This window comes from Tenrec ecaudatus, chromosome 6 (genome assembly GCF_050624435.1).
Source record: "Tenrec ecaudatus isolate mTenEca1 chromosome 6, mTenEca1.hap1, whole genome shotgun sequence".
In the NCBI taxonomy this organism is placed as follows: Eukaryota; Metazoa; Chordata; class Mammalia; order Afrosoricida; family Tenrecidae; genus Tenrec; species Tenrec ecaudatus.
In genome coordinates this window covers 67104117-67129057 of record NC_134535.1, presented here as the reverse complement: position 1 = coordinate 67129057, position 24941 = coordinate 67104117, and the positions used below count along the sequence as shown (strand labels likewise).

The 24941-nt window shown below is 39.9% G+C and overlaps 1 protein-coding gene across 2 annotated transcripts in view; it reads left to right on the top strand.

Moving 5' to 3' along the window:
* The window catches only part of SRGAP1 (SLIT-ROBO Rho GTPase activating protein 1), a 315127-nt gene that overhangs the window by 234213 nt on the left and 55973 nt on the right, over nucleotides 1-24941 (top strand). For both annotated transcript variants that reach the window (XM_075551344.1, XM_075551343.1), the window contains exon 6: nucleotides 258-386. In XM_075551344.1, the coding sequence (XP_075407459.1) occupies nucleotides 258-386 (129 nt within the window). The remainder of the gene's footprint in view (nucleotides 1-257; nucleotides 387-24941) is intronic.

Below are 24941 nucleotides of genomic sequence, written 5' to 3'. Positions count from 1 at the left end.
CTGCCTGCGAGTGTTCCATACACACTGTAGAGAACTGGAATATTAACAAAGAGATTTCATTACACACAGGCCCCAAGCCTAAACTGTTGTTATGCCCTGTTACTGGGTGGTTTGTGTTTCATTATTAACGACCTGGCAGGACATTTGTACATGTGGAATGAGCTGTTTAGATGAATAAAAATTCATGTATGTTTGTCTGTTTTAATTAAAAATGACTTTGTTTTCTTTCCCAATGCCTGAATCATCTTCTTTTCCAGAGACAAGCAAAGTATTCTGAAAATAAGCTAAAGTCGATTAAGGCACGGAATGAGTATCTCCTTACCCTCGAAGCAACGAATGCCTCCGTTTTCAAGTATTATATTCATGACCTTTCAGATTTAATTGATGTAAGTACTTGGAACTTTTGTGTTTTTCATATTAAAAAGCAATTAGCAATGTTAGAATATTGATTCTAAAACACTATCATTTATTAAAATGTAATTTTATACACTACTCAGAAAGAAAATAGAGCTCTGAATTAGTCTATGTGATTCAGTTGTAAGATGCATGTAAAAAAATGCACATCCTAAAACTGATGGAAAATGAATCACTAATCAAAAATAAAACAGGCATTGAAAAATGGAAAAAAAAATGAATCACTAGGTTCTGCAAGATTTGAGGTACCTTGTAAGCTCACTTGAGATAAGAACCAAGTCATCTGCAAACTGTGCGGTAGGAAAACACTGAAAGTATTCATTGACTCAAAATGTAATATTAGGTACCTAACATTGTGGAATACTTAGGGGGCAATAAGCCATATATATGTACATATATGAGCCTTATTATCAGAGATTTTTTTTACATTTTATTAGGGGCTCATACAATTCTTATCACAATCCATACATATACATACATCAATTGTATAAAGCACATCCGTACATTCTTTGCCCTAATCATTTTCAAGGCATTTGCTCTCCACTTAAGCCCTTTGCATCAGGTCTTTTTTTTCCCCTCCCTCCCCGCACCCCCCTCCCTCATGAGCCCTTGATAATTTATAGATTGTTATTTTGTCATATCTTGCCCTATCCAGGGTCTCCCTTCACCCCCTTCTCTGCCCTCCATCTCCCAGGGAGGAGGTCACATGTGGATCCTTGTAATTGGTTCCCCCTTTTCAACCCACTCACCCTCTACTCTCCCAGCATCGCCCCTCACACCCCTGATCCTGAAGGTTTCATCCACCCTGGATTCCCTGTGCCTCCAGCTCCCATATGCACCAGTGTACAACCTCTGCCCTATCTAGTTCTGCAAGGTAGAATTCGAATCATGGTAGTTGGGGGGGAGGAAGCATCCAGGATCTAGGGGAAAGCTGTGTTCTTCATCGGTACTACATCGCACCCTGACTGACCCATCTCCTCCCCTGAACTCCTCTGTGAGGGGATCTCCAGTGGCCGACAAATGGGCTTTGGGTCGTCACTCTGCACTTCCCCCTTCATTCACTATATATATATGATGATGCCTTATACCTGGTCGCTTTGGCACCTTGTGATCGCACAGGCTGGTGTGCTTCTTCCATGTGGGCTTTGTTGCTTCTGAGCTAGATGACTGCTTGTTCACCTTCAAGCCTTTAAGACCCCAGACACTATCTCTTTTAATAGCCAAGCACCATCAGCTTTCTTTACCACATTTACTTGTTCACCCCCTTTGGCTTCAGCAGTTGTGTTGGGAGGGTGAGCATTGTAGAGTGCCAATTTAATAAAAGAAAGTATTCATGCCTTGAGGGAGTGCTTGAGTAGAGGCCCAAGGTCCTTTCACCACCTTAATGCTTATAGACCTATAGATCTGTTTCCCCATCCTCATATATATATTTGCATGTACATGTCTTTGTTTAAACCTCTATAAATGCTCTTTGACTCCTAGCTCTTTCCTCCATTTTTCAGAGATTTTAATGAGGCAAAGACAGACATTAAGCAAATGATTACACAAATGTTCATTTTAATACAATTGTATAAACACTGGGGAGCAAAAGTTGAATGAGTATAAATAAACCACTTTTATAGATTTGTCTGATGGTCTATACTTTTCTCTCAGAGGATTTGATATATAAAAGCACTTATTGGGCTCATTTACAACTCAACAGCTAAATATCCACTATGAGAGTTCACTACGATTGTAACCCTCTGCGTACATTGTAGGAAACTACAAAGAGTGGAAAAGGCAAAATGCTTGTGTCAAAAAATGCAAATACCAGCAAATGTAAGATGAAAGTGTAAAGTGGCATAGAAAAGCAAACTTGAAAGTGGTGCCGGGTAAGGAAATGCTATGGAAGCCACGTCTGGAGTCCTCTGACCACACAGAGGAGGAGACTCCAACTGTACGCCAACAGATGGCTGATTGCCACCAGTCAGACATGCCTCCACCTGCCATCTTTCTTTGCCCTATACTGACACCAACTGTATCTCCCAAGGCACTTTACCTCTCTGTTGAGTTTGACAATTTGTTGTAATGACAATGCAGAACTCATAGACAGTCAGTTATGGGGCTTATGAGGGAAGCTAACCGGTTTCAAAAGTTAAGGATACAGTTCATTTGTCTACATCACCTCTTCTCAGATGTGTCTCTTTTTGGTTCTTGGGCTCTCAGCCACTTGATCCCTTGGCCCTTCCTTGTTTCATGAGCCAAGAAGCCCACCACCAGCCTCACAGTTTTGATGCTATGGCCTCTTATGACCCTCAGCCTCCGCCACTTCAGACAGATCTTTCACATGATCTACTAATGACTTTTCTTTTGTGACAGTCACAGGATTCTTTCTCTCCTCTCTTCTGTGATGGCTCATGTATATTCGCAGTGTAATAGCAAAACTGACCAGTCCCCTCTATTAATGTTTCACTCATCCTATATGCATGACCTCACCTATCATTTGGTGGAAGTTACAAAGACTTCATGAGAAGGGCCATATTAAGTAATCAACTACATCAGCGGAGTTCAGAAATTTATCTACTGGAAATTTTCTCATAAACTGCTTTTCATTTATTTACTTCAACATTTTTATGATATTATACAATTATTTTCTATGGCTAACAATATGTGCTGTAATTTTAAAATATAGTAGCATAAGGCAGCTTTACTTTCATGGTAAACTGAAACCATGTGTTTAGCTATAATTTTGGAACCATCAATTGGGATCTTTACAGAAGAATTATCGAGGAAACCAATTACTTTTTAATTTATTAACCCTCTGGTGTTGCTTTTTGCTATTGTTTGTACTTCAAAATGTTTTCCTATTATATGGTAATTTTTATACAGTACCATTTAGCAATAAGTAAAAACATGGGACATTTATTACTTTCTTCCGACACTCTGTGAAATAAAAAGAACTCTTTCTGCTAGATCTGCTATACCTCATGAATAAAAAATCCCACTAGGTTTTCTGAATTGAAATAAAGTTGTTTTCAAGGTTAGATGTATAGGGTTCTGCAAAGCAGGATGTAGAAGACTAACCCTGGGTAGCTGCTTTGCTTACTTTTATTTAGGGCTTATTTTAGTAGTAAGTAAAGTACTCTGCTAAAGCCAAGCCAATATTAACATGGAAAAAAAAGTATTTCTTGAAAACCTACAATGTACTGAGAGCACGATTCTTGACATGAGATCCAATAGTGAGCAAATCCAAGTTTCCAAAATCATAGATAGCTAATATATTTTAATATTGATAGTATTTATCAGTGTGTGTGTGTGTGTGTGTTGTTTTTTCAATTGGTCTATGTAGTTGAGAAAGCTGCTCAAAGAAGAATTGATACATTTGAATTATTATATTAGTGAGGAATATTTAATATGCCATGAACTGCCAGACAACAAATCAATGTTGGAAGAAGTACAACCAGAATTCTTCCTTATAGCGAAGATAGTGAGTCTACATCTCACAAACTCTGAACTTGTTATCAGGAGGCACTCCTGCCTGGAGAAGGACATGATTCCCTATAATACAGGTCAGCAAAAAAAAGGGACGATCTTCAGTGCAATCGATTGACACAGTGGCTGTAACAATGTAACAATGTAACATAGCATTGATTGTGAGCATAGCATAAAACCAAGTAGGTCTCCATTCTGTTGTGCTTTCAGTTACTGTGAGTTGGAATCAATTTGACAGCACCTAACAGCAACATTTGTGTGTATGTGTAGATGTAATGACAGTGTCATGAAGAACACTAAAACAGAGCCACAGGAGTTTAGATGCAGTGGTCAAGAAATAGATTTGAAGAAGGAATGGTTGAGCAAGAAGTTGAGCTGGGGAGCTATATGGTTATGGGGAAGAATCAGGCAGAAGAACTAAGAGGGTAAAGGTGCAGGTTGAAGTGTGCTGGGCAAGCTGAAAATACCCAAAGAATGACAACGGAAGCCAGTAGGGCTGCAACCGAGTGGATGAGAAACAAAGTTCCAAGAGTTCTAGTTCAAAGCAAAAGCATACCACTGATGTCGGGCAACCCCATGTATCAGAATAGACCTGTGCTCCATGGGTGTGCAGTAGCTGGATTGTCTGAAGTAGATCACCAACGTGCACTGGAACTTTCAACTTTTTGACTGGTCGCCAAGCACATTAGCCATTTGCACCACTTAGGAACTTTCGGGGATACCTAACATAGGCAGGACATGTAAGGTCCTTATGCAGGAACTTACAGAGGCTAGGTTTTGTTGTAAAACTAAGGGAAAGCGACTGAAAGGTTTTTTTGTGTGGGGGGTGTTTTTTGGTGTTTTTTTTTTGTGAATGAAGATTTTTAAGGAGTGAAATCATGGGGTTTACATTTTAAACTGGATGGAAATTGAATAGAGTGTGGAGGAACAACAGTGATGTAGTTGATATGCTGAACACTATAAAAAAACAGGTACGTTTTGGATGACATCAAGAACATAATACATGAAGAAAGTTTAAAGTCATTATGGGGGACATACAGCAGAGAAGTAGGGAAGGAGATGTGGGACAGAGCAAGATATGACAAAATAATAATTTATAAATTATCAGGGGTTCATGAGGGAGGGAGGAATGGGAAGGGAAGGGGAAAAATGAGGACCTGATGCCAGGGGCTTGGGTGGAGAGCAAATGAGAATTATGAGGGCAACGAATGTACGAGTGTGCTTTACACAATTGATGTATTTATGGATTGTGATAGGAGGTGGGTGAGCCCCTAATAAAATGATAAAAATAATAATAAAAAAGGAAGGAAAGAAAGGAAAAGGTCAAAGCCGGTGTCAGAAGAGACGTTGAAACTTGGTTTTGAATATAGAATAGCTAGAGCAAGCGGAAGAAATGGTGAAGAGAACCGAACAGAAAATGTCAAAGGGCAGCTGGGGAGACAAAGTAGAGTATTGTAATGAAATGTGCAAAGCCCTGGACATAGAAACCAGAAAAGGAAGGCACTTTCAACATAGCTCACGCTGAAAGGATTTTTTTAAAAATTTAAGCCTCGGGTTGCAGTGTTCAGGAAATCCATGATGAAAATATCGAATGAAGTAGGGACCAGCAAAGGACGACGGAAGGAACACAGGCACTGTACCAAAAAGAAGTGGTTGGTCTCCAACCTTTTCAGAGGAAGCATGTGACCAAGAACCTTGGGTCCTGAAGGAAGAAGGTGCCGCTGCACTGAAGGCGTTCCTGAAGAACGAGGCTCCGGGAAGGAACGGAAGACCAATGGAGATGTTTCAACAAACTGATGGAGCACTGGAGGAACGCCATCATTTCTGCTATATACCTCATGAATAAAAAAATCCATTTTCAAATCTCACTCCGACCGCCACCTCCCTTCCCCTCTGGTTTCTGTTGTTCTTCCCCCTGACTGGGGGTGTGTGGTTATGTGTCATTCATTGCGATTGGTGTTCCCCTCTCTCCCTACTTTTCCCCCCTTCCCCCTTCCTTTTGGTATCTCTATTCCCATTCCTGTTCCTGGGTTCCATGTGTTGTGAGTTTTATCTCCTGCCTATACCTGTGTACATGCTCCCGTCTAGTCTAGATTGGGAAGTGGCATTGGGGTCATGATAGCAGGGGGGTGAGGAGGCCTCAAGGGATCAGAGGTATATTGCATGACCCATTACTGCTCTACTGCACCCTGATGACTCACCCCCTACCTGCAACCCCTCTGTAGGGGGGATTTTCCATTGTCCATAGATGGGCTTTGGGTCTCTGCTCCAACCCCCACTCTATTCTCACTAATGCATTTATATTTGTTTACTGTTTGTTGTGAGTCTTCTGATGTCTGTAGCCTGGTCTTAGTAACACCTCACGATCGCACCAGCTTGTGTACTTCTTCCATGTGGGCTTGTTACTTCACTGTTGGGTGGCCGCTTGTTTAACTTCAAGCCTTTAAGACCCCAGACACTATATCTTTTAATAGCTGGGCACCATCCTCTGTTTCAACACATCTGCTTATGCACCCAATTTGTCTTCAGCGATCATGTAGGGGGCAGAGGGGTGAGGATCACAGAATGCCTATTTGTTAGAACCCAGTGTTCTTGTGTTGAAGGAAGGTATGAGCCAAGGCCCATCTGCAGCTTCAGTGTATTGCCTTATAAATATATGTACGTAGGCCAATACCACTATTGTTATGGGTTAAATGTATTTGCATAAGTGGGCACCTGTTTATCTCCCTATCTATGCCTTTGCTTTCTAGAGCTTGCCTGTTTCCTTTAGCCTCCTCCTGCCCCACGATCACGTTCCCCCTTCTTTCACCTCTTAGTGCTTCCTCTCCACTAGCTTGGTGTTGCTCTAATACTCATAGGATCTCCACCCTCTCCTAGATGCTGGTTCTACTTCCCTAGTTGTTCCCCTATCCATGATGCCATACATTCACCACCCCCTTCTCCCCACCTCCTTCGTCACCCTCTACCTTTGGGAGCCATTGGCCCCATTGGAATGACAAGTTCTTGATCCTACAAGGGGGTGACACACGCACACACACACACACACACACACAGAATTGTGCTAGGCAGAGCACAGCTTTCATAATGTACATTTTTCCCACTAGGCAATCATGGAGCAGCTCACTCTGAGTTAGTGCCCCCAGTGGCGTTGCCTGGGAAGGTTCTCACTGGTCACCGTGATTTTTTTATTTTTTCTTATTGGTTTTTGTTTTTATTTTATTTTTTTAATCATTTTATTATGGGATCCTACAACTATTATCACAATCCATACATACATCAATTGTGTAAAACACGTCTGCACATTGCCCTCATCATTCTCAAAACATTTGCTCTCCACTTAAGCCCCAGGCATCAACTCCTCATTTTTCCCCTCCCTACCCATGCCCCCCTCCCTCAGGAACCCTTGATAATTTCCAAATTATTATTTTTTCATATCTTTCCCTGTCTGACATTTCCCTTCACCCACTTTTCTGTTGTCCGTCCCCCAGGGAGGACAGTGAATTTTTTCATAAAAGTAGTTTCACTCACACCTTGTTTTTTGTGATGGCTGGTTTAAGAGAACAGCATGCAGCTGTGCAATTTTGTTTCTTGTAGCTTACAAGGACAGCATTATGGGGGGAAACTCACTTGTACAAATGGTTTTCTTGTTTCAAAAAAGTGAAAATGTCAACCTCGGTCTGGATGTCTGTCAACTTCCCTAATGGATGAAAATGTCAGCTTGTAATACATTTGTAGTTCATTCCACTAGGTCAGACTGTTAATCAAGCTTTCTATTTAGAGGCTCTGAAAAGATTGTATAACAGTGTGCAATCAAAAAGGCCTGATTTGGGGTGCGGGAAGCTGGTTTTGCCACCATGACAATGCACCTGCTCTCGCAGCCATCTCAGTGCACCAGTTTTAGGCAAAAAACAGTATGCCTCTCTTGCCCCATGCAACTTAGTCACCTGACCTCTCACTCCTTGTAGCCTTTTATTTTGTTTCCATAAATAAAGAGGTACATGAAAGAACAGCAATTTGACAACATAGAAGATGTAAAGAAAAAAAAAAACAAGGGCAGTGCTGTCAGCCATCCAAACAGATGTAACTGAAAAACATTTCCAAGCATGGAATTTCAGATTTGACAAATGTATTAAGTGAAATGGAGAGTACTTTGAAGGTGATAAGGTGGTTTTGTGTGTGTTTTTTTTAAAGTTAAAAACAGCTTTGAAAAAAATCTGTTGTTGGGTTTTTTTGGGGGGTGGGTGGTAACCCCTCATATATTATTTCCCAAAGTAGTTAAAGATAGTTCTTTTCATACAGTGTATGTACTTGTATATCTTGTATCTTCTGATATTTTCTGTGTTGTGCAATATTGCAGTTCACTTGCATTTTTTCTTGAGTTCTTTCGACTTTAAAAATGAAAAAAAAAAGCCAATGTTTTCCCCTTTTGGTTTTCTAACTCCAGGTTTTTTCACATTTCATTATAATAATTTATCCTTTCAAGAAATCTCTGTTTAGTCCTTTTACTTATTCATTATTTATATTTGCTTTAGCTGCTAAATGTTCAAGAGCAAATTTTAAGTTTTTCCAACACCCATTTTGGTTTTTTTCTTTCTTAATTTTAAATAACCTTTTGATTTCTTCATGCATGATGTTCTTGATGTCATCCCAAACTCATTTGTTCTTGGTTCATTAATGTTTAGTGTGCAAAATCTGTTCTTGAAATCATCTCTAAATTACTTAGAATGCCCTCATGATCAAGCTTTTACTCTGTGGACCTGATTTCGTTTTCTTCAGCTTCAAATTGAGCTTTCATACGAACAATGCACAGTCTTATTTTGCAGTCAGCCCCTAACCTTGTTCTAAAGGATGAGTTTCTCCATATCTCTTCCCACAGACACAGTCTGTTTGGGTCCTTTTATTCCATCAGGTGACAGTTATGTGTATTGTTAATTCCATTAAGGCCTGTGTGTATCATTGTAGTTGTGTCCTTGAGAGAAAGTATTAGTAATAAGTAAGTGTTTGGTCTTGAAAAAATATATTATGCAATCAATCTTTTCAATTTCCATCTACAAATCCTTTTTCATTGTTTGTATTTTTTATTCTAATCACGAGTGATTATCAATGTATCATAATTACATAATTAATATCAGGCCACAAAAGTTGGTAAAAATCTTCAATGTCTTCATATTTGGCATAATTAGTTAATGCATAAATTTGAATAACAGTTGTGTAACTAGTGTTCCTTCTAGGCTTAGGGATATTATCCTATCATTGACAATATTGTACTTCAGAAAAGATCTTGAAGTGTTCCCTTTCACAATGAATGTGTCAATTTGTCGTTCCTGATGTAGTAGACCATGTGATCGACCAATTGAAAATAACCACTAGTGGTCTATTTCAGCTCAGTTATGCCCAGGATGTCAATCTTTATGGGTTCCACATCATTTTTCACTGATTCCAGTTTTCTGGATGCTTATTTCATGTATTCCAATCTCTGATTATAGGTGTTCTTTTAGCAGTCAGTCATCGCACCCTTCTTGCTAGTATGTCTTAGTTGGTGAGCTCCCTGTCCACCTGTCCACCATGGCTGAATCTGCTGGTATTTGAAATACTGGTTGCATAGCTCCTAACATTACTGCAACACTTAAGCAACGGCACTACAACCAACTGACATGCTAGTGGTGGAAATTTTACAATCTATATGTAATTAATTCAGATACAAATAGATTTGTTAAATATACAGAATAGATTTTAATTACAAAGCAGTTAGTCTTTTAAAAAATAATCTTAAAATTTTTCTATGAATAATTCTCAAGTAATATTACTTAAACATGAAATTTTAGAGAGATGACATGAAATTGGCTCATTAGCATACTCCATTGCAATTGAGTACTCTTAATGAAAGTAGTTTACATGCTGACTGCCTTGCTTTTAAGGCAATCAATGTGTGAATATGTCTCTTCTGAAATAGCTCCTTATTTCATAGGAGTTCAATTTGCATATATAGTGGTGATCCTAAAAACCATTAAGCTTGACCCTTCCTGGTTGAAAAGAGATTGATTCTTTTGCAGAAGTGTCGAGAATCCTTTATGCTTTATGAGATTATTTAGAAAAGTACCTTTTATATTGAGCTGTCTAGTAAGGACTAGAAATATTATTAAACTACCATTGAGAACAAGTCATGACAACATGTGACACATACAGCATTTTCTATGTGAAATGACATGGAAGTCACTAAAGACATCTTGATAATATCAAAGAATTGTTACTAGTCAAATAATTTAAGATAATATGCCTTTTATGCACATGGTCTTTAGTTTTTTTGTGTGTGGTTTCTGTTTATTTCACTATTTATTGTGAAGGTTTACAGAACAGGTCATCACTTTTACATCAAAAAATTCATACACGTTTTGCTTCAATCCATCCATTGCAGTTTATCATCTACTATCTCCCTGGAGTTCTTGTTTCCATTCCATTTCCTTTCCTAACCATCAGAACTGTGTCCTAAGGTCAGTACTGCCCCTCTCATCTTAAATGGGTGATATTGCTGACACCGGTAAATGCAATTCCAGACCTCAAGGCTGTAGTCTTGGGGTACCACCAGTATTTATGCACCAGTGTGCCTGGTGTCGTTGATGTGTTTGACTTCTGTTCCACATTTGTCACTCACTCTATCCAGCATCTTCTAATGTGGTCCTTTTCCAAGCCTTTGGTTCTTTTCAGAGCAGGTTGTCTTTTAGACAGAATCTAGTTCTTCTGGTCTCATGGTTGTGGAGATTGATGTTTGTGGGGTCCCTTAGTCCCAGTAGACTAACTGTTTTTCAATTTCCATCATTCTTTCTTTCATATGGGGAGAGACCAATGATTGTATATTAGATAGCTGATCACAAAGTAGGTTGGAGAACATTGTCTTTGTGAATCATGGTATGCCAGTTGACTATGGTGTCCTCCATGACAATGGTCTTGATTCTCTAGTCCCAAAGACCTATTCCTTCCCGGGGTTAGGCTATGTCTAAGAAGTTTCCATGCCCTGTACCCGGTATACTCTACCACTTTCATGGACATATTTGCAGCAAAGGTAATACACAGACAGATACAAATGTCCTCTGCCAAATGTATAAATACACCTGGTTATTCTCCCACTCTGCCTTCGACTCCTGTTCAACCTGCATGTCTGTCTAAGCATCTGCTTGTAGTTGACCACTTGGAGAGATTGTGTGTGTAACAAAATCTGCTTGTTTCCTTTAACTCTTTTTTTTTCAGGTTAAAAAATCTTTAGATCAATTTTTTAAATCCTTTAACTTGTCTTCTCTTGTCACCATTTTTGCCAACCTGCCTCTCATTTATGTTGCTTTCCCCGAGTTGGTACCTGTCTGTGACTTCTAGCTCATGACTATTCTCTTCCTCTCCCTCCCACTCGTGATAACCATCACAAATGTATATTTTGTTATAAAAACCTATGCCAGACCTTTTAAAATAGTGGTCTTAATTAACATTTGACCTATTGTAATTAATTTCACTCCATATCATGGGGTATTTTGCAGGTTCATCATTATTCTTTAACACTGTATAATTTTCCATTGTATATGTGTACCAAAATTTGCGTATCCATCCCTCCACTGATGGGTAGACTGTTGCTATCTTTTTGCTTTTGTGGGTTGTGCCGCCACGCCTGTGGCTTTGTATCTGCTTGTTTGCTGTGTGGATCGTCTTTCATTTTCATGAGGCTTACTTGTTTTCATTCAGCTCAGTCTGTAGTTTATTAATTTCTTCCCAAGTTTAAAGCAGTCTGTGCTAGCTTGAATCTACTTGTCTTTCTTTCTCTCCATTTGGAAACTTTCTATTTACTTTGTACTTGTCTTCATTTCAAATTGATGTGTCTGGCTCCCTGTTTTCAGTCATAAATTTGTTTTATTTTGGATACTTCTATTTCTTCTCTATCAGGGCTGACTTCTGCATGGTGTTGTCATACATGTGGATCTCAGGTTCTCATCTACTGTTGTTAGTTCTCTGTCCAAAGAACTCTCCTTAGCATTTATTTAATAACTATACCACCAGGACTCCTTATATGTTTGTGCTTTTCTTTAAATATTCCATATTTCATATTTCAAGGAGGAAAAAGAAAAGAATTATAAAAAGTCTAAATGTCTTGACTATTTTTCATCTAAAACATATCACTGATCTTGTACTTGCCAATCTCTCTCTTTGTAGTGCTTCACTTCTCAGTGGTTTTGCAGAAACCACATCCATCAAGTATTATTTATGATTTCTAGTTTTGATTTCTTTAAGGAAGAGAAAAATAGCCTAGATATTAATAGTGCTTTTATAATCTTGGGTTGTTGTCATCCTTTTACCTCATTTGGTAACAGTTTTGCGTAGTTAGTATCAAGTCTTTTTACCAACTCCTGTTCACACTTACAGGGTATTATTTTATTACCTTGTAATTATATGCAGTTGCTTCTTAGAGGAATGCATGTAGTACAAAGCCCCAGGAGTATGAGGTAGTGCCAACTATCTGTGTGTATGCACAGGGGTTTGTCACTGTGCTACAGAGTTTGGAAAACTTACTTAAGAGGCCAAATAATTAAATGTTTTAGACTACCGAGGCCATGTGCTCTGTACTGCAGTTATCTCACATTGCCATCATAGTACAATAGCAACCATAAATAATTTATAAACAAACAGATATAGTTGTAGTCCTATGAAATGTTATGCACCCTAACAATGGGCAGGGGGGTTGGGGGCTGGTGGATTTGGCTCATAGGCCTTAAATTTCTCTCTCCTGTTTTTTAGGATGAAAATCCACAATATAAAATCAGCAAAATGCCATTAAAAGGACTTTTTCTGCCTCCAAAGAACATTCTAGTAAAATTTCATTTGTAGTATTACTGATCTGTTGGTTTCAAATCAGATGGGAAGTGGGACAGTTCATTTTGCCTCCGACAAGGGGGATTTTTCTTTTGTCCTGAAGGATAAATATGGATTATAAGAAGTATCTTGCAAATATTTCCCAAAGGAAAAATTAATTGTGCTGGGAGAATAAAGACCTCAATATAGAGGGAAATGAATTGTAGTTTTATAAGTAATAGGTTTCACAACTGTGATAACAATTGTGATCGTATCCAACATTAAAGGCCAAAAAAGTCTATATCATATTATTCTCTAAGAGTTATGAATATATTATAGCAAAAGGAAAGGCAGGCAAGCAACAACTATTTGTAATTGGATGCTGAGGTTTTGAAGTAATTAGGAATTACTAAGAGGAAAAATCTGGAGAGAGTACAAATCTTAATGCTAGGGTCCCCAGGCCTATAATCAAATCCCTGCAATAGAAATCTGAACTTCTTAAAACATCTTATTTAGGGCTGCATTACTAGTTATGTACCCTCGATCAGTCAAGTTCTGTACACAGCCACCCTCAAAATTCATGGCTACAAACCATCTGCCTCAATCAAATTCTAGTGGTGCTTTGCCTGAGAGCACTTGACCAGTAACAAGAAAGCATTTGTTACCCTTGCAGTAGTTGCATGATCTCCAATTAATTCCTGTATAAGTTTGTCGACTGCTGTGCAGCTTAAAGGATAAACTTTTGTCAGTGTTGTGGATATTGCCATGAAATGACCCTCTGTTGTCTACTTTTCTGGGTACAGATATCTAGCATGTGTTGACATCATATGCCACATGCCATCTTTATTTTACCATTTTTGAATAATCGCTGTGCAAAAGCTTTTAGCCTTGTCTCTTTTTTCCTCTAGGGATGTGTGTTTAATTAAAAAGCAACTTCTTCGGGATTCAGAGTTTTCTTAATTAGTTTGACTTGTCCCTTTACATAATGGTATTATGATTTATCCATGTAAATCTGCCAAATTGTAATACTGCATTTCCCATTGAACCTGAACTCATCCTCAGAAGATGATCAAGAGAACATGTTAAATAGATTAGGGTACTGTAGCGATCACATAAACTGGTTTGAGCATGTTTTTATCCCTTTGTGAAAGAAAAGGTTTAAAACCAAAATGAGTTGGATAACTGAATTTGGATGCCTTTTAAAGGTACTTTCAACAGGAATGCCGTGGTCGTTGGTAAGGTAAGCTGCTATTGCTTGTTGCTCCTTCAGGTGCAAAGGCTGCAGCTTCTCAGGCTCTGGTGCTCCATGCTTCTTTCTTCCTGAGTGGACCTTTGAATGTTGAAAGTCACCTAAGGCATGACCCTTGGCTCTCTATCTCTTTGTCTTGACTTAAATATTATCTGATGAGTTCTATGTTTTTATCACCAGTCGTGATCCTATCTTCCTGGGCTTCAATTTTGTACATCCAGCTGCTGCCTACTGAACACCTCTAGCCAGATGGTTATCTGATAGGCTTCTCAAACCTGTCCAGACACCCCAAACGCATGATTGACTCTCTCCTTATTGTAGTAAAGATACATCACCAAAAACAATTGTTGTTTCATCCTGTCTTAAGTGGACAATTCAGTGACATTAATAACATTCACCATGCTGTGCCCATGTCACCACTAAGCACTACCAAACAAAACATAACTCTTGTAACTATTTGTGCCTCTCACCACCACTTCCACACACACAGAGCACTTTTCTTAGCCATGTTTATACCTGCAAAAATGATACCGCTTCCCGCCCAGTTGCTCAAACCCAAATCTACTCACTCCTCACCTTTCTATCAGTCATCTCTACCTCCTAAATACCCCAAACCTTGCCACTTCTTACTAGCTGCCCTGTCTGGTCCCTAGATAGAGCCTGTACTGTTTATCTCGCCTGCTCTATTGTAGTAGCATACTAAGGCAACACTTAGCTGCCACACATCACCTCAGCCAAAGTACATTTGTTCAATCAATCAATCAATCATTCAGAACATGTCAGTCCCAAAGGCCTTTATTGGCTTTAGAATAAAGTGTAAACTATTCATCCAAGGGCCTCCTACCATGTTTCATTTAGTTGTCATGTTTTAAGTACACTGACTTTGTTTCTACATCTCAAACCCACTATGTTTCTTCTTGCTCTGGGCCTTTGAACGTTCTGTTCTTTGTGTCTGAACACTTTCACTGCCAGATCTCTAGAAGACTGATCCCTTCTTTTCATTTGTGTTGTATAAAATATAGGAAGGAAGGCTTTCCCCAACGATTCTATAAAAAAGAGTACTATGCCCACCTTCAGCCCTTCCTCTTCTCTGAATCTGTATTTTCTGGTAGCATTTACCATCTGATATATATTTATTAGACTGGCTTCGGTGGTTTTCTTTCCACTCTCCTGAGTTGCTTCAGGCTGGTTACAGAGATTCTAGTGAGTGGTTCCTCAGAAGGAGATGCTTGCTCATGTGTACATGGGTGGGAGATGCACTAGGCAATGCATAAGTACTCATCTTCGTCCTTGCCTGAGGCATCGTGCTCTTGTTTCCTACCCCATTGCTGTACCATTTGGACCTCTGGTACTCCAGAAAACCATCCTTGCTGAATGCTGGACTATATCGTTGAAGAGCAGCAGGAATTGAATCATCAGCTCAATATGGCTGCCAGGAACTCAGGCATGAAAACAGATGTGTACAAAAAGTTTCTCTAGATGTTTAGACATCTGGTTCCATCTAAGGTGAAGCCCTGAAGAATTAGGAAAATTAACTTTATTTGGCATCTTATGTAAAATCCCTGAACTTATCTATTTTGGGGTCCTTAGAAAGGTAGCCATGATCATGTGAAAGCTGTTTGGTTTTGCTATACTGTTTACTCGGGTTGCACTGTTTTTCAAACACTCAAAATAAGGATTGGGCCAAGTCTCTACCCAGTACCTGTGACTATGGAATGGATAAAGCCAAGCATCTTAAAAGTCAGAGATAGACCCCAGGACCAAAGATCATCGGAACCCCTTCAAAAGAAGAAGGAGCGAGGACAAAAAGGTAGAGGACCTCTATCCAAGAGTTCCTCCCCTCTCCGTCCCCTTCACTGCTGCTTAACTCTAGAGATACAGGGGAGCTTAGGGCCACCCTCCAGACTCTTCAGTGCTAACCTGCCTGCCAGATGGCATTGCTTAGATTGTTTTAGAAACGTGTGTCAAAGACATGTTCCTTGTGCAGTTCCACTATTATAATGTTAGTCTTTAGAACTAAGCTTCTACACAACTAGGTCTTCTCTTGTCATAGATTTTATGTGCCGATGCCCTATCCCCTCTACAGTAAAAAAAGAAAGAAAGTCCCCCCTTCCACCCACCCCGCCTCCTTGTCTTAGTTATGTGGTGCTGACGTAACAAATACCACAGGAGCATGGCTTTAATGGGCAAACATTTATTTTATCACATTTCAGGAAGTTTGATGTCCCCATTCAGGGTGCCTGCTCAAAGGGAAGCTCTCGGGAAAACTCCTCTCGGGTGCCATTTTCCCAGCATTCTTCTGAGATTTCCATGTGTCCTTTATCGTCCCCCCATTCCCACCTGCTTGCTTCTGCGCCTAATCTTTTCTGTCTCTAACATGAGTGCTTTCAGTTACCTTACACATATGTGCCCTCATTAATATAACAAAGAAAACCCTACTCCCAAATGGATTGCAACCACAAGTATAAAGGTTGAGATTTATGATACATATTTGGGTGGGTGAGGAGACAATTCCATCTTTCACATCCCCGAATAAATGTGACCCAGTTGCTCGTATCAGTATACCCCCCACATAGGCCCCACCCAGCCTCTTAGCCCTGAGACAAGATGCAATGCTTGTCACGGCCTTTAATACTTCAGTTTCATCTGCATTCTAATCATATTTGTAACTCTTTTGTCTAAGAAAATTAGCTCCTCTAATGATTTAGATTAATCCCGAGTAGAATCTATCTTAGTGCTTGGGATTTAAAAAAAAGACTTGCTATTTCCAACAATCTTTCCTTCCCCAGTTTTAATCCATAATTTCATGTATCCTTTCAGCTTTTCCATCCATCAGAACAGCATTGCTTTGTTTCCATGGAATACTTTATTGGTTTCTTAGGTATTTTCATCTTTTGAAGCACTTGAGTTACAATTCATCTCTTTGTGCAGAAGCTGGCTTTTCATGTCATCATTAATAATTCATAAACTCCATAGAATTACTGTAGACCTTTTAAACCAAATATCTCCATCTTTAACATATCCAGTGTTATTTCAGCTTCCAGTGTAGAAAAAAAAGATGATTTTGTGGCTGGTCTCCAGAGACCCTGAATAAGACTTGTTTTCCCTATTTCTTGTTTTCTTTACAAGTTCTGGGTGCTTGACAAACCTAGACTGTAGAAAATGCTGCATATGGAATGTAACAAAACCGTGCCAACTAGGTGACCCTACAGACCCATAAGCAGCAGTAAGGGTCAGGGAACTCTGGAAGTGTATCACTGACTCCTCCCAGGTCGTCTGTCTCCAGGTCACAGGGCGAGGAGGTCCCAGGGGCATTTGCTAAGCCCAGTGCAGTCTCCTCCCCAACCTATTATCAAAATCACAGTGCATTTGGGGCTCCTTCACTGGGTGCAGACTTACCACGTCGGCTTGACTGGTTTGAAGGGTGGACACATGCAGCCAGTCCTGTGATAATCCTGACATTTAGTACCCAAAAAACTCACACTTAGAAATTTGAGCCATGAACTGCCTGGGGTTGGTGCAAACTGTGTGTGTGTGTGTGTGTGTGTGTGTGTGTGTGTGTGTGTGTGTGTCTGTTTTTCAGGGCTCCAAATCAATTGGGTTCAGGCAGTGCCCAGACTATGAACAAGTTCTTTTTCCAAATCTGTTTGTTAGTCAAATTTGTACAAAAGTTTAAACAGGTATGGTTTGATCCTAATATCAGTTATTCAAATGTTTGTCATAGTAATATACAGTATACCTTTTTATTCCATACCTTTTAATTCATATAGACGAAAACATCTTAAACATAATACAGTGATAATAGTTATATTTTATGTCATGTATCACAAAGTTGTGTGGGTTTGTTATTTTGAACCACTGTATACACCTCAAGCTGGTAGGGCAAACAGAACGAGGAAATACTGCATGGTTTAAAAGGTTCAGGAAAGGTGTGTGTCAGGGTTATATCATCCCACCATACTTGTTCAATCCGCCTACTTAGCAAATAATGAGAGGAGCTGGATTACGTGAAGAAAAACGAGGCATCAGAATTGGAGGAAGGCTGATGAACAACCTGAAATCTGCAGATGACACAGCTTTGCTTGCTGAAAGTGAGGAGGACTTGAAGCATGGGCTGATGAAGATCAAGAGCTGTAACCTTCAGTATGGGTTGCAACTCAATGTAAGGAAAGGTAAAGTCAGGACAATGAGTTCTTATGACATGGCTCTGCTTGGTGCTCACCTTCATGAAGAGTGAAAATATGAGTGCTATAGCAAAATGTCATGAAGAAACTAGATGGTGCTTAGCTATCAGAAAAAATAACATCTGGATCTTAAAGAATTGTCTTCAAACAAGCAGCCGTCCAAATGAGACATCAATTAAGCCCACATGGAAGAAGCTCACCAACCTGTGTGATCCAAAGATTATAAATAATATAATCCAAATCCATAGGAGAGAATATTATCAAAGCCTAAATGGTGAACATATGATTTGCAGGCGACTACAGATGGCATTGGAAGCCCACAGGACAAACAAATCTGTCTTAGAGCAAGTATAGCAGAATGTTCTTTAGCAAGATTGCATCTCACATACTTGAACTTGTTATTAGGAGAGAGACCAGTCCCTGGAGAAGGACATCATGTTTAGTAAGTAGTGGGACAGTGAAAAAGGGAGGCCTTGGACGATGTGGATTGGTACAGTAGCTGCAACAGTGGGCTCAAACACAAGAACAGTTGTGACGATGGTGCAGCGCATGGCCGTATGTATCATTCTATTGGACATAGGCTCAAGAGGCGACGGAATCAACTCAAGGGCACAGAACAACAGACTGGTGGTTGTGGCCAGCTGCTGCTCTAGTGAGCTGGACAAGATCTGTGAGGCACTAGTGCTGGTGAAGTGGTGTGGGGACTTGCTGGCAGTCCTCAACAAGGCTGCTTTGCACTGCATATCCTTGCTTACCAAGTATCACCAGACTGACCTTCTACAGGTGAGGAGCTTAGCTTGGACACGTTAGAGTGAGGTGTGACTAGCCAGCCATAAGGGAAGTACCCCGGCTGGGTTCCCATTCCTTTCAGTTACTAATTACCTAGTTGATTCCCTTAAACTCTTGTCTTTGTGTGCACTTGTCTTTAAGACCTCATGCTCAGAAAATATCACTTCTGCCCCTTCTCCAACCTTATCAGCTTCACAGAAATTGCTGCCTGAGGGGAATGAATAAAACTTGAAAATAGAGGTGGACAGATTTATATAGCTATTTTATTCTTAGAACTCTAGTACTAGTTCGTTTTACAACCTAGGAATGTGCTTTATGGAACTATGTGGTAATGGTAGGAGCACTGGTGGTGGAGTGAGTCTGTGTTGGGCTGTGATCCCAAAGGTCAGCTGTTCAAAACCACCATCTATCTCCTCAGGGGAAGCCAGGGCTTCCTGTTTCCATAAAGATTACTACCTTGGAAACTCACAGGGGCAGTGCTATACAGTTGCTGTGAGTCAGCATCAACTCGATGGCAGGGATTTTGGAGGGTTTTTTTTAGTTTTTGTAATTATGGGTTTTAGATAAATTAGATGTTTGTAACCCAGAGATTGCCGAGGTATGTATTGACTCTTCCTTTTGTCTTGTTTCTTCTCAATTTCCATTTTCTAGTTCATCCCATTGGATCAGTACTTATAAATGAAGTAGCTGGTCTGATCTACTTTGTTATAATCAAGTCGAATCTGCCTTCTGTAAAAACAGTGGGGTGTTTTTAATCACTTTTACATTAAAAAAAGAGAGACCACTTCCTCTGTAAATCTGTGTCTTTATAGTCTGAGGTGTTATTGAATGATAGAAGATGGTTTCAGTTTTCTTATATAGAGAAAGCAATGCTACTCACACAAACACATAATGGGTTTTGAGGAGCAAGAGGAATAAAAGGGACTTTGTTCAGCTGAGATTAGAATTTTCAAATTAGCCAAAAAATGAATCATTCTCTATGTTTGAGTACAGCTGATTCCACTGGCAATGTATTAATGATGAGACGGATTGCTGCATTGCACAATTGTGTTTTGCACAATTGTATTTGTAATTGTGAGGTAGCCCTATTTTGTCATCATTTCAATCAACTCAGGGGGCTGCTCTTGCCTCCGTGGGGAAATGGTCTTCCTAAAGCCTGGGTTGCAGACCCCATGCCTGCTCTTCAGGATTATCCTAGGGTAGTGTGTGCTTTCAACTTTAAGGTGTTCATTAATCATTTGTGTGTCTTTTAAACTTAAGAGTCTGATGCAGCAGGCGTAGGTGAGGCCCAAGATGCTGCATTCTAACAGGCTCCCAGGTGCTGCCGGTGCTGCTGGTCTCACCTTAAACAGCAAGATTTTAGAATACTTTCATGCCAAAATCTTAAATTTCATAATTCTGGAATTAGAACATTCTATTTTAATTGATTGCTGGCATGTCTAAGAAGAGTTAGTAATTATGCACCTTCAAAAAGGAAGTTCTGCAGTTTTCGGTGTCTGGGGATCCAACCTTTGTGTAGAAGTTCTTTCCTTTGTGCGTGTATTCATTTCCTAGTTCTGCCATAACAGATTGGTACAAACTGGGTGCCTTCTAAAAACAGACTTTGGCCTCAGCGGGGGCCAGGTTGCCTCTGGAGTCTCCAGGAAAATCCTCTCTTCCATTCTCCAGTCTTCAGTAGCCCCATGTGTTCCTGGGCTTGTAGTGGATACATCCTCACCCGGTTTTCCTTCCTTGTCGGTTTTATCTCCTCTTTTTTAAGGATTAGTCTGATTAGTTAGGACCCAACTTACTCCAGTATGACCCCTGGTAAACCATATACTCTTCAGAGACCACGTTTCCCAGCAAAGTCATGTTACCGGAGTTTAGGGCTTCAGTGTGCTTTTTGCTCCTACCACTGAGTCAGTTCTGACTCCCAGCAGCCCTGAAGACCAGGTAGAACAGCTCCTGTGAGTTTCTGAGATGTAACTCTTTACAGGAATAGAAAGCCTCATCTTACTCCCACCCACCCCCCAGGAATGACTGGTGGTTTTGAACTGCTAACCTCATGGTTAGCAGCCTAATGCATAACTGCTACACTACTGGAGGTCCTGTCATTATGCCTTTTAGGGGGACACATTTAAATACATCCCTCTATTTCTATTTTAATAGTAATCTATTGAATGACTTGTATTTGAATTCCTTGAAGATGGATATTATATTCTATGTTCCTGTTTTCATAGTCCTAGAGCCTAGCAAAGTCACCAGCACCTAAGGCTTAGTCAGTCAGTCAGTTGAATTGATTCAAATTGAGTAGATTAAACTTTGTTAGAACAACGGAGGGATGACCTGGTTTTGTCCTGTTAAAACCACTCATTCATCTTTAAGATCCATATTGTTTTTATCTACAAACCAAAATCCTCATGTTAGTAATGTATAACTGACTAATTTCTAGAGTTTTAGTCTTTTAAAAATTATATTCTCTTACTATGCAATATGAACAATAAATGTAATTTTTAAATAGTGAACATTCAAGAATCCCATAGCCTTACAGTATTAGGAATACAAAAAAAATCTATCTCTAATGAAAGGACTTTGACAATCATTTCTATTCAAGCATTTTATTCTGGGCATAAGAGGGTACAAAAGTGGGGTTGCCAAGATGTCTGACCTCACCAAGGGAGGAGGATCAAGATCAACCACCCAAACCTGTTTCCTAGAAGGCACAGGTCAGAAATGCCTCCACCCTTCAAACTGACACCAATTCTGGCGCCAACTGTCCCTCCCAGAGCAATCTCTACTTTTCTGCTGGATTCAATAATGTGTTGCAACATCCACTCAGAACTCACAGTGCTCATGCTGATGATGGGCATACGGGAGTAACCGATTGCAAATCAGGTTTATGAGTGCTCAGGATACAGTTCCTTAATCAAGATGTCCTCTTCTCAGCCCTGCCCAAAGGTAGGCATCTCTGAGGCACTTGCCCCCTCAGCCAGGCCTCTGTTCTGCTTGGGATAGTGTTAAAAAGTTCCTTTAACTCTGCCAAAAAATATATCCAGGGGCACCCCAGTCTGCCAGGAATCCTTGATCCAAAGGTGCTCAGCTGTAGTCTAGTTGGTAAACCTGCCTCCCCCAACACGTGGCCCATTGCCCCCATCAATGCTCTTTCCTGAAGGCACTCAACTTTCTTGCTGCAGGACTGGGAAACACACCACTCTGTGTTGTGCTGGTCTCGGTTCTGCTGGTGCTGTTTCACTGGCATTGCTTCTCGCCATCTCTGGTGTCTCAACGCTGAGTCTCCTGGATCAAGGACGTTCCCAGTACTCTTAGCTCTTCTTTCTCGTGGTTGTAAAAGCCCATAGGCTCGTTTTAAGCCTAGGGGGTGGCAAACTGGCCAGTCACCTCACCAGAGTTTCATGTTCCTTACTGACTTTATTGATAAGCTTTCCAAGGTCCTTGGTGGGCCATGAGCATATCACATTTACATAATACTACCCACTCATTGGGGCAGTTGTGCCTTGCCCTATAGGGTTGCTGGGTCAGCAACGACGCTATGGCAGTGAATGAGTGTGAGTGAGTGAGTGAGTGAGTGAGTGAGTGAGTGAGTGAGTGAGTGAGTGAGTGAGTGGGTGAGTGAGTGACCTACGGAGTGACCCTGTCCTTTGGTGGGAGTAACAAAGACTGTGGCTTCATTGAGTTGATTCTGACTCATAGTTAACCTGTAGGACACAATAAAACTGCTCCTGTGGGTTTCAGAGACTGCATCTCTATGGAAGAAGAAAGGCTCATCTTTCTCCTGTGAGGTAGCTGGTGGTTTCAAAACTATTGAAAACCTTTCCATTAGCATCACAACACAAAACCCATGATGCCTCCAGGGCTCCTCTAGCTAAAAGGGTCCTTATAAGTAATTCCATGCTCCACGGATGAGATTTGTAGGGAAGGCAATCTCCAAACCATTTTAAACAGATTTAAAGCTGTTCTGACCATTCTGAAACAGTACAAATCATTCTGAGTCTGCAATAAAACAGAAAACCTAAATGATTCTGGTTAGTAAACAGTGATACCTTGGTTGTCGAACTCAATTCATTCCAAATTCATGTTTGAACACCAAGAAATCCGGGAACTGAACATATTTTTCCCATAATAAATCATGGGAAACCAGATAATTGGTTCGCAGGCCCCATAAATTAATTTATGGTTATAAATTAATTTTTCCTGAACTTTAAAGAATCGTGGAGGCTCCTAGCCTTCTTGCATATCAGTGTCTAGCATATACTTTCACTATCAAGTTGTTTCTGATTTATCCAAATTAATTGTAACTTTTCAACCTCTTTGATAGTCTGGGTTCTTTGTTTCATGGTTAACAATTTCACACCTTTTGCTACATTAGCCACTTAAATTACTTCTTTCTCTCTCTCTTTTTTTTTTAAATGTTGCTAAGGTTAACTTAGAGCCACCAAATCAGACAAGTGTGACCAGATTCAAATTTCTCAATGATTTTTCTCTTTTAACTCTATCTTGATTCTCACAGTTTTCCTCTTAGCTCTACTGCTGGTGTATCACTAACTTTCTTTGGAGTTGTGGTTCCAATATTTTAAACAAAGCACACACACATAATGATGAGTTTTTAAGTCAATTTATTGGAAGCTGTTACAGATATTATAACAATCCATAATTCACTTAGGTCAAGCATATTTGTACAATTGCTGCCATCATCAGTTTCAAAACATTCTTTTTTGAACTCTTTGATATCAGCTCCCCTTTGTCCCCTCTCTCCCCATTTACCCATTATTATTATTATTATTATTATTATTGCTGTATCTTACACTATCCAATGTAACTGTTCACCTACAATTCTATCATTTGTTCCCCTCGAGTGGGGTTATGCAGTCAGTCATCATTGCTATCAGTCTGTACCCCCTCTTCTCTTCCTGTGCCCTCAGAGAATCATTACTCATTATTATTCCTGAAGGGTTTATCTCTCTTGAATTTCATACATCAAATGATCTTAATTATACAAATGAACATACACAGGTCTAACAAGATTAATGAGGTAAAACTAAGACCATAATAGTAAGGGGGGTGGAATACTAAAGAACCATAGGATAATTAGGTGTTTCGTCTGTATTGTACTGCACCCTGGATATATATCCCATCCATGTGGTCTTTCTGTGAGGGACTGTCCAATTATCTTACAGGTGGGTCTCCACTCCTTCACATGGTTTTGATTGCTTCTTGTTTAACTTCTGATACCTATTCCCATCGACACCTTACACTAATACAAGCACTATATGCTGTCCGAGCAAGAGCAGCACTTAGATTGGACTGTCGCGCCTTTGTGTCCGTGACAGGAAGCACCACATGACTCACTCTCGGCCCATACAGGCTTTTTCAAGTGAGATTTTCAGTTTAACTATCGAGCAAAGTTACGAACTCTGAGCAGACTGTATTCTAACTTTACTGCTTGAGTCATAGACAGTTCGAGCCTGGAACCGATCGACAACAGAGGCATCACTGTTGTTGTGTCATAGGCTTCCGGCACTTCATCCTAGATCAGTCTCTGTGCATAGATGAGACTTGAATACTACTCTTTCATTATTTTCCTTCAGAGTTTGCGTTGGTGGCTTTTATTTTTTGACAACCTAAGTGAGCCAAAATTTTTAAAATACAAAATTGACAAAAACTGTTTAAAATATACAACTGCATGTCTTTTAGTATATTCACAGAGTTGTGCATCAATCAGAACAATTTTGAACATTTTAACCCCCTCCCAATGAAACCCCAAACTGCTTAACCATTATCCATTACACCCCTAGTTCCTCTTAATCCAACCCTTAACCATATGCTACCACTAATCTGTCTCCATAAATTTACATCATCACGACATTTCAGATTCATAGAAAATGTCTTATTGATTGACTTCTCTCATTTAGCATAGTAGTTTGAAGAGTCATCCATATCATAGTGTGTATCAGGATTTCCTTTTTATTGCTGAATAATATTCCATCATATAGATCAGCCACATGGTA